This window comes from Manacus candei, unplaced genomic scaffold, assembly GCF_025592945.1.
Source record: "Manacus candei isolate 608988 ecotype Guabito, Panama unplaced genomic scaffold, ASM2559294v1 h1tg000017l, whole genome shotgun sequence".
NCBI classification, from domain to species: Eukaryota; Metazoa; Chordata; class Aves; order Passeriformes; family Pipridae; genus Manacus; species Manacus candei.
The window spans coordinates 14,248,845-14,264,592 of NW_026138065.1; the positions used below are offsets into that span (position 1 = coordinate 14,248,845).

A 15,748-nucleotide genomic window follows, 5' to 3' on the forward strand; every position below is an offset into this window, starting at 1 on the left:
ATGCTGCACATTTAGTCAGACATATCATCTTCTTCATGGCCCTGAAGTCTACTTAACTTCATAGATTTGAGGGAAGCAAAGAATCACTCCAGGTAACCAAATTTGCAATTTTGTTCAGCGCTTAGTGTACACAGACACAGGCAAACATGGTGACTGGCAACTCTCAGGGTGCAAGTGGTGGGAGTCATTAATTCAAGAACATGGAAATTGAGCTTCTCCTCTGAGAAACAATGACTGAACTTGATTTCCAGAAGCACAGGTTTAAGATGGGTTACCTGGATCTTGAGAGGAAAGCACTAGGCTTACACAGAATAGTGAGGACATGAGTGGTGCATGGGTGTGAGGAGGCACATGCATGGTGCTCTTACTGTTTTAAGTCCTCTCTCTCATCCATCTGTAATTTCACAAACACGTACATATGTGTGTTTTGACTATACTATTTACATGGTGAGATTACATTTATCTACTGTCTACAGCTTCTGAAAAGAATTGACACCTCTGGCCAAACCTGACTAGAACTACAACAAAGATAGGGCACTGCCCTAGTCTTGGGGATCCTCATCTTCAAGTGGAGTAAATTGGAGGACTCTATGCAGGGGCAAGTACAGTGGGGCTGACTTAAGTTCTGGGAAGGGGTACAAAGTCTGGTCAAAATATGGTTCAGGCTAAACCCACAGAACACAGCTGACTCTCTGCACTCTCTCATCTGCTCCACATCAGCTCTCTTTGCAGTAGTCAGAGTGTGCATTAAACCTCTTTTTCTAAATCTTCACTGGCTTTTCCCAGGGCTAAGCTGATATAATTTTGCAAGGGAAGACTAAAGATAAAAACACCAGGGAGTTTTGCAAAATAAAAACAAACAAACAAACAACAAAAACAAAACAAAACAAAACAAAACAAAAAAAAAACAAAAAAAAACAAAACAAAACAAAAAAAAAAAAAAAAAAAACAAAAAAAAAAAAAAACACACAGCAAGATGCTTCACCATCAATCCAGAAAAGTATAGTATACAGCATCAGTGAGCCTATGGTGCATGAGCACATGGACTCACCATAAACAGCAGACATCCAATGTTCCCCAAACACAGGAAAGTGAATGCACCTGATGCCTACAATTCAGACTCCTATCCATCCTGGGTCTGTTTTCAAACACTCCAGGCAGATACTGTTACAAGAGTAAAACAAAGGTCACTCTTTTAAATTCCACTCAAGATGGAGAGAAATACTTGCAAAGAGACTAGAACAGACTCAGTTCTACCAATGGTATAGGCACCCACACACTCCTCCCATCAGCCATCATACTTGGATGACAACCGAAGACATAAAAGGAATGCTCTCAAATAAAAAAATCAGTCTTTAAAAGGCCTTCCAAGCAGAACACACCCAGACTCTCATCCTGAGCACTCAAAATACTACAGACGTGAGAGAACCCCATTCAGTTTATTTATCTTCAAAGACATTATGAGAACAAGAATCTCTCTGATCAAACATAGCTGCAGTCATGTTCCGGGCCATGATTTCACAGGTTATAAATATCATGTGTTAAAATTACAGATAGACCAAAGTCACTACAGCCTGCACTCAAAAGGTGGATGGGGGCTGGTAACAAAGGTGTTACCACAGTAGAGTCTTTAACCCTTCAGTTTCCTCCTTGACTTCCCAGACCACTATGTCACAAAAGAACAGCGCTTCTGCAGTACAGAAGCCTGGGGAAGGGTGCAGCTCCATGCTGTGATATGTATCATTCTCTCTGGCAGCAAGAATTTTTACAGAATTCTCAAACTATGCCTATGTTGTTAGCTTAAGAGGTTGGTTTATAGCTCTTACTGTAGTGACAGAAACCATCCACTCCTCCAACTCCACCTCTACCTGCAAGTAAAGCTCACAGATATGCCACTTTGCAGTAGGTCTACCACAAGTCTCCTACCTTCCTCCCACCACTCAGCTTCTACTCAGTACAAATACCCAGCACAGCCTGGCCTCAGCTGGCAGTCAGCTGCAAGAGTTGGCTAATTTATATCCAAGTTTCAAGGATTCTCATGAAGACTAGCATTCACCTGTAAGACCTTCTCATCCTATGTGGGGATATAGCATATTTTAGAAGAGAATTAACAGAGAAAAAGGTGGTAAAGTGTTGGGGAGCACCCATCAGAAAGAAGTAGCAACGCACAAAACAGTTGGGGTGCAAAGAGATCTCTTTGCAGAGGAGGTCAACTCCCCTGACAGTTCACAGCTTGGAGCCCTGGCATCCCCCTGGCTTGAACTCAGCAGGAGCAGTGTTGACACCACAAAGCACAGCAGTCCAGAAAGACAAAAGGAGCCTGAAGAATTAAAGACCTTCATTACAGGGCCTCATCCACCCTGCATTAAAATACAGTGACTTAGATCCATCTGTAATTTACAGCCCAATTGCTGCCGAAACTCAGCTCCAAACACTCAGATTAAAAGCAGGACTATTTATCACAGGCTGACAACCCTTTCAGGCATAAGAGGAAGACAGTGAAGGGACACCTAGAATTGGAGTGGCACCTATAATAGTTAATCTTATCTGTAATGCATTTACTGAGAGAAGGGAGGATGGGAGATGGCTGCTGACACCAATGCCAACCATTGCTGCCTTGCCACAGGGATTTAAACACACCCCTCCCGACTCATACCCCAGCCCCACTGGCATAGCTCAGTTATTACACTGCTGTGATGAGAAAAGGTCTCTTTGCACAGGCCAGCTTCTCTGACAGTTTACAACTCCTCAGCATTCCACAAGTCCCCTCAACCAGGGAAGTATGGCTGACAGCAGCTGGCATAAACAACACATCTGGTAACAGTTTTTCCATTCCCTATTCAAAAGGCCCAGAGAGGGCAGCTGCCTTTGCCCTGAGATACTTCCTTAGCTTAGGAGAAGCTGCTTGTGTTGGGAGACCTCACTCGACACTCACCTCTGCTCAGCCATAAAGAACTACATTAGCCAGATTTGCAAACACAAGAAACAATGCCTTACAGTCAGGTTGGAAAATGCATTTGGAGCACATGAAACATTTCAGGCTTCTCCTCAAAATCCCACATTAACCCCTTTGAGTGCAAGCAGCATTTGGATTTACACCAAACTTCTGTTTTATCGGGGAGCAAGCCAGTAATATAGGATAATCCTTTCAGATCAGATCTTTGATCCAGCTGGTCAGGCAACTTTAAAGTAAGGGTTAGGGGCATGCAAAAACTTGCAATGGCTCTCGCTGCACCAGATCCTTTCCTGGTAAGCATTGTGTGATTCCAAGCGGTTCCTAGTTGGGAAAACCTGACAAAGGGGTTGTCATATCATCTGAAAGTGGAGGGATGGGCTAGAGATTAGTGGTACAAAGACAGAATTTGAACATTTACTCTCTTCTCCAATACATATGTTTACTCTCTAGCAATATATGACATAGAAAGTACAAAATTAAATTAGTGAGGCAGGTCCTAAACAAACAACACGTGATCCTTCAGCAATGTGTAGTTAAGATGTAAAGCATTCTGCCACAGGATGTTCTGGATGCGAAGACCCTACAAAGATTTGGTGGGGTAAAATGAATAGGTTTAGGTAAAAGAAGTCTACCGGGCTACTAATGCACAGACAGTAGTTCTGTCTCAAGAAGAACTCAAGATTAAAATATGTGATGTTCTTGGTCTCCTGTAGGTGCCTACCTCCAGTGCCTGCAGGATACTGGGGCAAACTGTACGTCTAACACAGGATGGGTGCTCCTAAGCCCCATTCATGGAAGTGGGATACAGAGCACATGCACTTACTTGCAATGTCACAACATAAGGGGATGCACAGGACAAACTTGGTGTTCTTCCAGATCCAGTGTTCATCCAGATCCAACTCACCTCTCTCAACACAGAATGCTACTGAGGCAGTGTCCAAGCACCACATAATAAAGCTGCACTCCCACATACCATTTCAGCAGTGAGATGGGAAAAGCTGCACTGCACTGTTGCCCTCTGCAAAATACCACTGAGAGGTTTCCCAAGAATGATTTGTTCTGTCCAAGTCAGAAAAAAGGGTTTTCTGAGAACAAAACCATATACAGGGAAGCTGCTGATTTTTCAAGTCTCTAAATTATTTCCCTTCATATGCTGCACACCAAATACCACTGTTCTCTCCCATTAATTAGCCATTGGCTGAAGAACTTTTATTTCTTTGGAATAACCAACTCTTAGGAATAAAGAAAAAATTATAAAGGAAGAAAGAAACACACATACAAAAACAATCTGGCTGCAGACAACTGTCTGGAACAACCTCTTGGCTTTGTGTATAATAACTGGGTGACAGGATATGGAAGGATTATTTTATATTTTTCCAGCTTACATCCAGACACACTCTCAGCAAACTGGAGAACATAGCTGCATGCCTGGCACCTTTCCTCAAGATGGGAAATTCCCTGTTCAACCAAAGGAAATTTTATTCTCATCTTATGCCCATATAGAGCTTGGCAGATTGTGGGCTCTCATGCCAAGAAGTAAGGACATCATCAGTTAAATAAAAAACAGCATACATCATGGAAACAATGTGACCCATGAGGAAGGAGTAAAATGAGACAGATTTCTGAACAAAGTAAATGTGAGGGGACAGGATCTTTATGCTAGCAGAAACTTGAATTGTGTCATCTCCTTGAAATCTGTGGCTCAAAACCAGGTTTGTATCCCAGACAAATCAATTAATCAGCTGCCCAAAGTCAATCAATACTTTGGTCCCTAGAAATATCAGAAACCAAGGTTCACCTATTCTCATTGTGAATATTTATGAATATTGAGGTATTTGTGAATTCTTAATCCAGGCATCTCTCATCCTTTTATACATCTGTCTTGCAGTCAGGCAAAAAACCTCAGGTGAACTCATACATGAAATGGGAAACATGACTGATAAAAACCTCCTCAGGACACCTAAGCTCTCCTCAGGCACTGATTTCCTTTTTTAATCCCTCAGGAGATGTTTCAAGCCCTGAGCTCTTAGGTTTTCTCATATGGGCTGATGCCGGAACAAGGGTTGGGAGGCAACTCCAGGCAAGCTGCAAAGGGCATTTCTCAGATGTGTTTGCTGGATACAATGACCAACTAACCCAGTCATGACATTAGAGAAGGCAACCCATAGCCTCAAGTGTCTATCATGCCTAGGAGACATCTCCCCAGGTTTCACCACAACTCGTCCCTGACAAAACTCATCTAAAAGGCACATGCCCATGGGGCACAGGCATCGATTTGTTCCCAGCACGACAACTCAAGCCTTGGCAAGCTGAAGTGCCTCTGCAGCAGGACTGAGCCTGGATGCTGAGCTGCCTGGCTAAGAGTGCTGGGGGAAGAGAGGGCTAGAAACAAAGACTGGTCCATAACAGCTGCTTGCAAAGTTGGTATTCACTCACAGAACCTTCTTTGGGCTCTTAGCTCCTGCCACCCCTAGATGACATTCTGCCATGCCAACACTAGAAACAACAACCAGAAAGAATTAGGATCTGGATAACTGCATATACAGCTGTGTGGCAGCTTCAGTGCAAATCTTCCATTCAAGATACTTTCTCACATCCAAGTCCAACAGGAAGTTTCTATAAGCATTCACAGTGTTTCACCCTCCATGAAGCCATTAAGGCTGGACTAGAGAGGCAGCCATGAGAGCTCTTCATATGATGTACCCTCACAAGGGTACTCTGTCATGGTACTCCCATTCTGCTAGGGCTGTCTCAATGGGAGAACAGCAGAAGTTCACCTAGCTAAGCATTTAGTGCGCTGAAGCGATTACAGAGGGGGCAGGGGGGAAAGAAAAGGACTGCTCACCTTGTAAGATCTGTTCCCTCTGCCACAACCAGCTCCCAAGATGCCCCATCTTCAAAATGCCTGTCCTTCAACAACAGTTCAATATGATATAGAGTGAGGTACATATGGAGGCCAGGTCAACATCCAAACAGACCAACCCATACCACAGAGGAGGTTATAATGGGCATAAAAAGCAAGAACAAGATAGCAAGAGGAGAGAAGAGCCTAGAGGTACCCTGAGCTGTCCACCCTCAAGGAGTGACCACACTAGTTCAGAAGAAACGTTCTTTGAACTGTGCTCCACCAGCGTGGAGCTGTATCCTCACAGTTGTATCCTCACAGCTTGGGCTGTGCCCAGACTGGCATGGAGACAGCTCTGCATAGGTCACATCAGGCCATATGTCCTTTACATTGACTTTTAGGCCTGGGTCACAGCAGAGTTCGTGCTGCACAGGGAAAGCTTTCAGTGCAGATAAAGGTCACAACTAATTGGCTTTCTTCTAAATCCTTGCCTGGGTGTTCATGCTGAGTAGTTGTGGGTGGTGCTGGTGCCTATTCAAAAACAGCTTAGCTGGCTGACTGCTGGTCAATGGTGGCAAGAGGACAAACAGGCTCTGCCCACAGCCACGTACAGCAGTTACTGCAGCAGAAAACAGCCCCGAGTGCACACATACCTGTGATGCTGGTTGCTAGGATGAGTTGGGTCACCCGGCAACCTGAATCCCACTGAACAGGAGAACAGGGGTTACAGATAAAGGCATGTGGGTAGGAGGGGTTGGCGCTGCCTACAATGTGGGTGGGAGTGTATTTCCCACTGAAAAGGGAATACAGTCCTTGGTTCTCGTACTGAGACATCCCAACAACACTTCTGTGACCCCAGGCATGCTCCAGGAACAGCCAAGGAAGCTGGTCAAACTGGCACATTACAGCAGAGTGGTGCCATCCACCACTCCACAGAGGTGTCCTAAGCATGTGCAAACCTTGGTTTTCAATTTAAAAAGAGGTGAACCCACTTTTTTGCAAAAGCCATAATTAAAATAAATCATTACCTGTTTCTGCTTTCTACTTTCACCTCAAATATGAGCTATTTTCCTGCTAAGGAAAACATTTAGCATCCCAAACAGTACAACAAATTCAGGATTTGTAGGCCAGTGCATGACAGCAGGAAATTAAGAACTGCATTATCCATCAGAGCAAAATAGATTAATCTGTTTTTACTGAAATACCAAAGTCAAAAAGTACAGTATAGGACAGCATTTTCAGAATTCAATTTTTCATTCAAATAAAAATCAAGAATTGGGAAATACAAGTTCTTTATGACACTGGTAGGTGGGCTTTTTTTTTAATCTAGTCCATATTTTCTTATCAGTCATAAAGGCAATCTAAGAGGATGTCTCAATGAACTTCCCCAATGTCAGTGAGTGCCCCATCATGCTGTATTTGCAATATCTGCAATTTGTCTGAATACCACTCTCTGGAATTAAGTCATTACAGGAGATTATCAGTTCTGGATGTCTACATGGGAAAGATGACAACCCTTGAAGATTCAGATCTTCGAAGCCAAGTAGAAAGAATTGCAAACCTATTATTTTACAATGCCTCAGGCGGAAGTTTCAAAAACTTGAGGCTTAAAGTAGCTGAGTTTGCCTGTTCTATTCTTTGCCTTGGCTAAGTATCTATCACAGCATTTCTGACCCATTAACATATTTTTAGTCCAAATTATCACAAGCCTAACTTTAGGCATATTCATAGACACTCCAATAGTCACAACTGTACTCGCACACATTCATGCAGGTGCTTGTGCCTTTCCTGAGTGAGATTAAGACAAACCAGAAACATCTAATGATACCAGCTGTTAATAAGAAGAAAAGGCAAAGTTTCAATGTAAAACAGAGTCCTCCAGCCCTAAAGGAATGAACCTGTTTAGTGGGATCTGCTGAAAAACCCACGAAGGAGAAAAAACCTGCATACATCACAGCAAATAGACAAAGCTATGTTTTCACTGTGCTAAGCTGTCTTCAGCCAGCCTGAAGACTTGTGACACATGACAAGCAGTCAGCGCAAAGAAAGACAGAAATTAGTATGTCCTCATTCATACTAGGCATGAGCCCCTATACAGATCTTTGAAAGCACACCCACTGTGCATCAGTAACAATGCTACTCCACTCTTTTTTGGTCTAAGGAGTTAAAAAATAACACTCCTGGCTCTGCAGAATAACTAGCTACTACTGGGACAGTGACTCAGGAGTCACTCCCTGAAAGCTCGAGGTTCACTTTGCAGAGCCAACTGAAGCAACCCCCTTCCTATAGGAAGGATCAGGACGATTCCCAGTTGCCCCCTCAGTTGCTCAGACAGACCGCAGTCTCATAGCTGATTCCGGATACAGATGCCAGGAGAAAATAACTGATGTGACTTGCGGGTCCCCAGCACTGTGCATGCACACACAAACTGCAAGGGTATATGAGCAGAGCTTTGTTAGTGCCTAGTCCACAATTCTCTTGGCTAAGTGTAAGGCTAAAATTACCTAGCAGAGAAATGTAGTTCTCTGACATCAGAACACTCATCAGAACACATATGACTTCATCAACATTAAGGAAGCGACAAACATGCCTGAATTATCTCTGACCAGGATGAAAATAAATACACCAAGTAATTTAACAACTTTTGTGGATTAGAAAATCAATTATATCACCTCCAAAGTTGTTCATGTCAACAGCAAAGTTGGAATGAAATTGCCACCTTTAAAGTGCTCAGTTTTCTTCAGCAGCATGTTCCAGCCAGTTAATTTTTTAACACACCACAATCCAACTGTTTCATTCTGATAACACCTAGGGCCACTAATTAAGGGCTTAGTTTGACTGGCAATGCACAGACTTGTTCCAGCCAGATGCTCCCTGCCCCAAGGAGCTTGCTTGCAAGCAAAACTCAGAAAACAGACACCCACACTTTAGCCACTACATAAATATGCAAGGCCACAAGAGTTAAAGAGAAATTTGGAAGAAACATTTGTGTGAGAAACCCCTACCCTAAGTTGTGGGGATGAACAAGGCATTTGATTTGCAGAAGGCTCACAGAGTTGGTTAAAGAATACTTCTTCTAAAGGCTCAGTATCAGTACTCCACGACATAAACCCAAATGCAAGCCCAGGATATGCATTTTAAAAGCTCCTTGATCAATCTGACTTGTAGTTCAGAAAGGGCTTCTCGGGGCTACCAGTCCAAAACTATGCAAAAAAATAATAAAAAAAAAATGTACTAGGCTGTGATACTGGACAACCAACATAAAAACTCAGGCCTTGAGTCACCTGCCCCTCTCACTTTTCTTGTTTGAAGCATTTCACTACAATGTGGGACAATTCCCTGTTCTTACTCTTCTCTCCTGTCCCATGAAGTCTGCTCTGGAACAGACCTAGTTGCTAGCTTTTATAAAAGATGATCCCTAACCTGTAAAGTCAGACCTGCTTTTGGCTCTCAATATCTAACAGTCAGTCAAAAACTGGAGAGTTCTGAATCTGGCCTAATCTCTAGCAAATAACACCAGACCATTGAGGCACCAGGCAATTCACCATCTCCTTTCTTGGATTTGGTCACAGAAGCTGAAGATTGAAGAGCTGAAGCTGTTAAGTCAACAGACTGGACTATGAAGTACAACAGCTCAGGAGTGGACACACTGCCCCTGCTACAGGGACAGAAGCGTCCAGTGGGAAGATACCTAGGAAAACTTGACATCTGCAAGTCCATGGGCTCTGATGGGACGCATTCAAAAGTGTTGAGAAAGTTGGCAGACACCACAACTAGGCCTCTCACGATCATCTTTGAAAGGTCATGGAGATCAGGAGAGGTGCCTAAGGACTAGAAGAAAGAAAATATTACCCCAGTCTTCAAAAAAGGCAAGAATAGGACTCTGGGAACTACTGGCCAGTCAGCCTCACCTCAATTCCTGGAAAGGTGATGGAACAGATCATTCTGGAGGCCATGTCTATCCACATGAATGATAAGGTAGTGATCGGAAGTAGTCAACATTAGTTCACTAAAAGTAAATCACGTCTGACAAACCTGGTTACCTTCTACAATGAAACAAGTACCTCGATGGATGAGGGGAGAGCAGTGGCTATTGTCTACACTGACTTCAGCAAGGCTTTCAACACTGTTTCTCACAGTATCCTCATAAGAAGTGTGGACTGGATGAGTGGACAGTGAGTTGGATTGAGAACTGGCTGAGGATTGTAATCAGTGGCACAGGGTCTAGTTGGAGGCTTGTCACTAGTAGTGCCCCCCAAGGTTCAATACTGGGTCCAGTTTAACTCATTCATCAATGACTTGGATGAAGAGGCAGAGGTGTCCTCAGCAAGTTCAATGATGACACAAAGCTGGGAGCAGTGGCCGATACCCCAGAGGGCTGCACAGCCCTTCAGAAGGACCTTGACAGGTTGGAGAGATGGACAGAGAAGAGCTATCTGAAATTCAACAAGGGCAAATGCAGGGTCCTGCAACTGGGAGAAAATAACCCCCTGCACCAGTACAGGCTGGGAGGTGACCTGCTGGAAAGCAGCTCTGCAGAAGAGGGCCAGGGGTCCTGGTGGACAACAAGGTATCCGTGAGCCAGCAGTGTGCCCTGGAGCCAAGAAAGCCAATGAGATCCTGGGGTGCATCAGGAAGACCATAGCCAGCAGGTCAAGGAAGGTGATCCTGCCCCTCTACTGAGCCCTAGTGAGGCCATATTTGGAGTGTTCCAGTGCTGGAGTGTACAGTTCTGGGCTCCTCAGTACAAGAGGGACATGGAGCAGGTCCAGTGGAGAGCAACAAAGATGATTAAGGGACTGGAGCATCTCTCTTATGAGGAAAGGCTGAACAGGCCCAGCTCCCTCAGTCTCGAGAAGAGACGGCTAAGGGGGAACCTCATCAATGTGTATAAAAACCTAAAGGGGGGGTGTCAAGAGCATGGAGCCGGGCTCTTCTTGGTGGTCCCAAGAAATAGGACAAGAGGCAATAGGCAGAAATGGATGCACAGGAAGTTTCACCTGAACATTAGGAAAAACTTTACTATGCAGGTGAGCACACATTCAAACAGGCTTTCCAGAGAGGTTGTAGAGTCTCCCTCACAGGAGATATTCAAGAACCATCTGGATCCAATACTGTGCAATGTACTCTAGGATAACGCCGCTTGAGCAGGGAGGTTGGACCAGATGACCCACTGTGGTCCCTTCCAACCTTACCCATTCTGGAACTCTGTAAAGACAGCAAGGTTAGCAGTCTTCCAAGGCTGGGGGCTCAAATTTGAGCCCTAACTATCACACTTGACAGCCCAGCCACCCTTATCAGAAACTGCTGGCTGAGCATGCTACCCTAACAGCAGGTGAAACATCAGTCTGTCAATCCCTCGCTTCCCACCATGGTGACTTCTGGTGAAAGGGTAACAAAGGGACGCTAACTTCCTGAGCAACACCAGCACATCTCCTGAGTCAAAGTCCTCTGAGCAGCCATAGTTAACTGCCTAAAGACCAACTTTAGTAGGGAAAAAGAGAAGTCCATTACATCAACACCTAAAGCTTGCGTATTTCCTGGTTTCACTTACAGGATGCAATGGCATCCTCTCAGCTTCTCCAAGTGGGGAAAGACTGAGGCTTATCACAGCCACAGTAAACCAATTTGGGACACAAGGTACAAAAATGGGCAGAAATGTCATCCTGAAAAGATCCCCAAAGCTTGGATGCCAATCCAAGGATGGTCAAACCTTCCAAACTTGTAAAAATTATTTGACAATTCACCCAAGGACAGTCTTCTGAGACTTTGCCTAATGGCAGTACAGTTGTAAGCTAGGAGCACAACAGCAGCTTGCTTTCCCTTGAATTTGGGAACTTCCCACAAAGGTCATAAAGTGCAAAAGCAAGCGGGTAATGAAGGAGGAGAGCAGCTAAGCACAATGGTTTTAAAGCTCAGAAAGCTCTAGATTTGGGTGGTGGATACAGATCAATTCTTACTGTACCCAAACTTGATGCTCGTTCTCTACTTACAGGACGAGAGATCTGATTCTGTGCTCACACCTAACTAAATTTTCACTAGGTTTCAGTGATAGCACACTGGACCTTTTAAATAATGCATGTACCACACAAGCCAGCATACATACAGACCTGCACAGACACAGACCAGGGTTGACAAGGCAGAAGTCTGGTCTGTGCCTGGCAGCCCCACATCACCTGATGGCATTAGAGCAAGAGTGCACAGGACACTTGTCCTTGACACAGGGTCCATGCACAGTGCAGCCTCAGGGAGCTTCCACACTAGTCACCACCTGCGACACCTATCCTGGGTCCATACCTGCAAGGAGCTCTGGTCAAACACCTAAGACAGAGCACTGCACAGTCCATTAAGCAATTAGTATGCTGGTACAAGGCTCAACCAAGACTAGGCAGCTGCACATGGTCCCCAAAGGCCTACAAAACATATTTAAACCCAGAGTTTGCAAGGCTGGCTTTCTGCCCATGCACATGTGTACCAGTCATTGTACCACTCCCCACTGCAGGCTGCAAAGACACCTCTGATGGGCTATGAGTTAGCCTTGCAAGGAACAGTGCAAGCTTAACTTTCTTCACTAAACCTGTTAAAATGCAGACCACCTGTCTGAAGCACAAAACCTTGGCACTAATATGAACAAAATGGCTGCAGATACCCACTCCTGCACATTTTCTTGCATGCTCCCAAGCATCCTGAAGGCTGTATCTACCTCTGAGAGCTCCTTCCAAAGATTTTCACAGTTTCACAATCTGAGGCTCCAAGAGACAAACAATAAAGCTAAAGGAGGCACAGTCACAAGGCCCAGAAACAGCATTCAAAAAAATCCCCATTGCCTCTGCACTGAATCAATCCACTACAACCTAAAGCATTGCCCTTATTTTACTTCCAAAAATAAAATCTAACTCTGCCTCCCCCAAGAACCACAGAATGTGCAATCCCCAGAGGAAGAAGTACAGCAAACTTTGATGAAACATCAGCACTGTTTCTAACCAAGTTGCCATCAGCCTGTCCAGAGTGACTGCGCAGAAGTGCAGCCACACGGCAGTCTGCCTCTGTGTAACACATACAAAAGACTTCACCAGAGTCTGGTATACAGATCCCCAGCCCCCAGCTCAGGCAACGAGGGCTGCTACTTTTCCCAGATCCTTTCTTTAATTTGGGGCCAGGTGCTACACTTCCCGCACTACTGGTGCCAATCCAGAGTAACTCTGCTGATTTCAGGAGGTATCCCTTGGTTCATAATTTTGACAAATCAGGATCTGGTATTTTTTTCCTAACTCACTCATCATGGCTCCATTTTTATCCCATTGTATATGGCTCAAAAAATCCTGCTTGTATTTGGCAGGAAGGGCTTACAGAGTCCTTATCCTGAATCTGTGATCCTCAGTTTTATTTTGAACACTAAAAAAAGGACTTAAGAATAATCTGGAAAGACACAGGTCAATGCAATGAGCCAGTCTGAAAAAATTTCAGCTCAGATTCCGGCCTTAAGGACCAGAAGGGAGGGAAATGCAAATAACTAGCTGAAAGGCATTTTAGGTAAATCATGTTTGTACAGTACCTAGTACAGTGGGGTTCTAGCCTGGCAAAGGCTGGGAGACTAGAGATTGTACACATACAAAGGTAACCAGGCAAATGCCTATGTAGTTAAACATGAATCCCGTCAAAAATAAAAAATTCTAAAGAACAGAGAGATACATCTGTCTTTATACACCTTTGTGTATTATCTGAGTTGTGCAGGCTAATTCTGAGTGCAAAGGAACACGACTTTAACTAAGAGGAATACGGCTTAGGCCAGTTCCTCCTGACCACACTGGCTGAGAGGAAACTGGCCCAGCATAATAAACGGCACAAGTTTCCAGCTTCTCAAAGGCCCCGTTAGCAGTTACCTGAAGGGCTCAAAAAACAACCGAGACAAAACCGGCTGTTCTTACCTTTAGCTGGAAAGGTTGAATTTCGTTCAAACTCTGGTTCCTGAGCTTTTTGGTGAGGATCTTCAGCATGGTACAAATGCGAGGAGCCAAGAAAGGGTTAAGCACACACACACACACGCACGCATCTACATCTGCCGAGCCGCTGCTACGCTCGGAGGAGTTCCGCAGAGCTCGCATCCAGCACCCCAGGTACAGGCGGCGGGCGGGGGGGCCGGCTCCGGACAGCCGCTCCCAGCTGTGCCCCTTCCCTCTCCGGCACCGCACGCTGTCCTACAGCCCTGCGTGGTGGGAGGCACAGGGAATCCCTCTCCAAAGCCTAAAGAAAAAAATTCAACACCAAACTTCCTCTGCCTTCCACCCCCTCTCCAGCTACGCTTCAGAGAGGAGGGAGGTACCAGCTGGCAGCGTGCGGCAGGGGACAAGAGACGCGGGGCGCAGAGCGCTCACTGCGGGACGGCAGAGCCCCCCGGGCGAGGCGCCGGGCTCCGCTCATGGCAGCGCTCCCACCCGGCCAGTCCCGGGCGGGCACCGCATCCCATCCGCCCAGCTGCCGCCGCCGGGCGCCGCCACCCCGGGGTCCCTCCCGACCGCCGCGACGGGAAACTTGTAACAAACGGCGCGGCCGCCGCGGCGCACATTGGCCCGACGGGGCGGGACGGGGCGGGACGGGGCGGGGACTCCGCTTAAAGGGTCACCGGCCCTTCCCGGGCGGCGTTCCCTGGGTCCCCGACCTGGGCGGGCTTTGCCCTGGCTGTAGCAGACTCGTAGCTGCCTGTGCGCTACCGCATCCTGGCTCGTAGGCCGCCCGCGCCAGGAGGGTAACGGGATGCCGTGACCTGTCTGTCCTGTCCTGCGATTCAGAGCGTTCAGATCCATAGAAAGGGCTCGTGTGTCCCGTCTCGAGTCCCCGAGCCACCCCAGGAGCTTGCAAGCGGCCTGCAGCAGCAGGGAAGCACGCCACTGCCTTTCCTCACAGCCGAGGCAAGCTCGGGGCCAGGACAGCACCAGCTCCTGCTGCACCAGCTCGGACACAACCGAGGTGGTCCATTTCCATCCCAGTCCTCCAGCACCTCCCTGGCAAAGCAGGCAGGAGAGTTATCGGGGACTGACTGATAGGCTCCCAGCCGCCTCGAACCCACAGGAAGCTGCCGACACGTTTGCCAGCAGTAACAAAACAGGGCTTTCACCCACTGCCAACTCCATGCCAGTGATAAATTCCCCACGTCTAGGTGAAAGGTGCCTTTTGCCCATTGCCAGTCCTTTGGGGCCAGCAGAGCCTTTTATCCCAACCTTCCTCCTGGAACCGATTCGGAAGCGTTGTGGAGGTCTCTGCTTGTGTACAAATTCCAGAGGAGCACAGGCTGGTTAACGTATCGGTTCCCTGTTCGCAGCCAGCAGGCCTGTAACAAGATAAGGAAAGAGCACTCATAAAATGCTGACGGTGGAAAAGAAAGGGAACGTCTTCACTGCAGGGGAAAGGGCCTCAGTTCAGCTCCAGTTAGCAATGTATATTTTCTTGAAGGATTAAAACAGTCAGAGTTTGAGCCAGAAAATGATATTCAATTTTTAAGTTAATGCCTTCTTAGAAGGTGTCTGCAGTAGGAAATTAGCTATTAAACCATACTTGCTCTGTGAGCTTGCATTCACAGTGTGGACTTGTTTTCACCTCTTTTTCCCCCAGTTCACACCAAATTGAAATCACAATCCAACCTTACCTCTCTTATGTCTCTAAGTCACCACACATTTTTATAGGTACTTCTACTTTCCTAATTGCATGAATACAAAAAACCAGGGAATAGTGCACATGAGCAGATTGCTGGTCTGGCATCCTGTGTCAAACAGGAGAGGGTAAAATGCCAAATGAAAACAGAAATCCTCCATATAGAGATGCAATAATATATCTAATGTTTGATAAGAATTACTCCTGTTACTTAACCAATAATCAAGGTATATCCCAAAACCCAACAACTGAGACTCTCTTATAATTTCTTCTTTTTTTTTTCATATAAAGCCAAATTC

The 15,748-nt window shown here is 45.8% G+C and overlaps 1 protein-coding gene across 3 annotated transcripts in view; it reads right to left on the reverse strand.

The window, feature by feature from the left end:
• The window catches only part of LOC127469050 (uncharacterized), a 58,594-nt gene extending 44,234 nt beyond the window's left edge, over window positions 1-14,360 (reverse strand). Inside the window, exon 1 of one of the 3 annotated variants that reach the window (XM_051782910.1) lies at window positions 13,730-14,360. In XM_051782910.1, the coding sequence (XP_051638870.1) occupies window positions 13,730-13,906 (177 nt within the window). In that variant the 5' untranslated portion in view covers window positions 13,907-14,360. Of the gene's footprint in view, window positions 1-1,051; window positions 1,207-13,729 lie in introns of those variants that run through there. The other 2 variants (XM_051782909.1, XM_051782911.1) reach the window with 2 other exon arrangements.
• Between the last annotated feature and the right edge of the window lie 1,388 nt (window positions 14,361-15,748).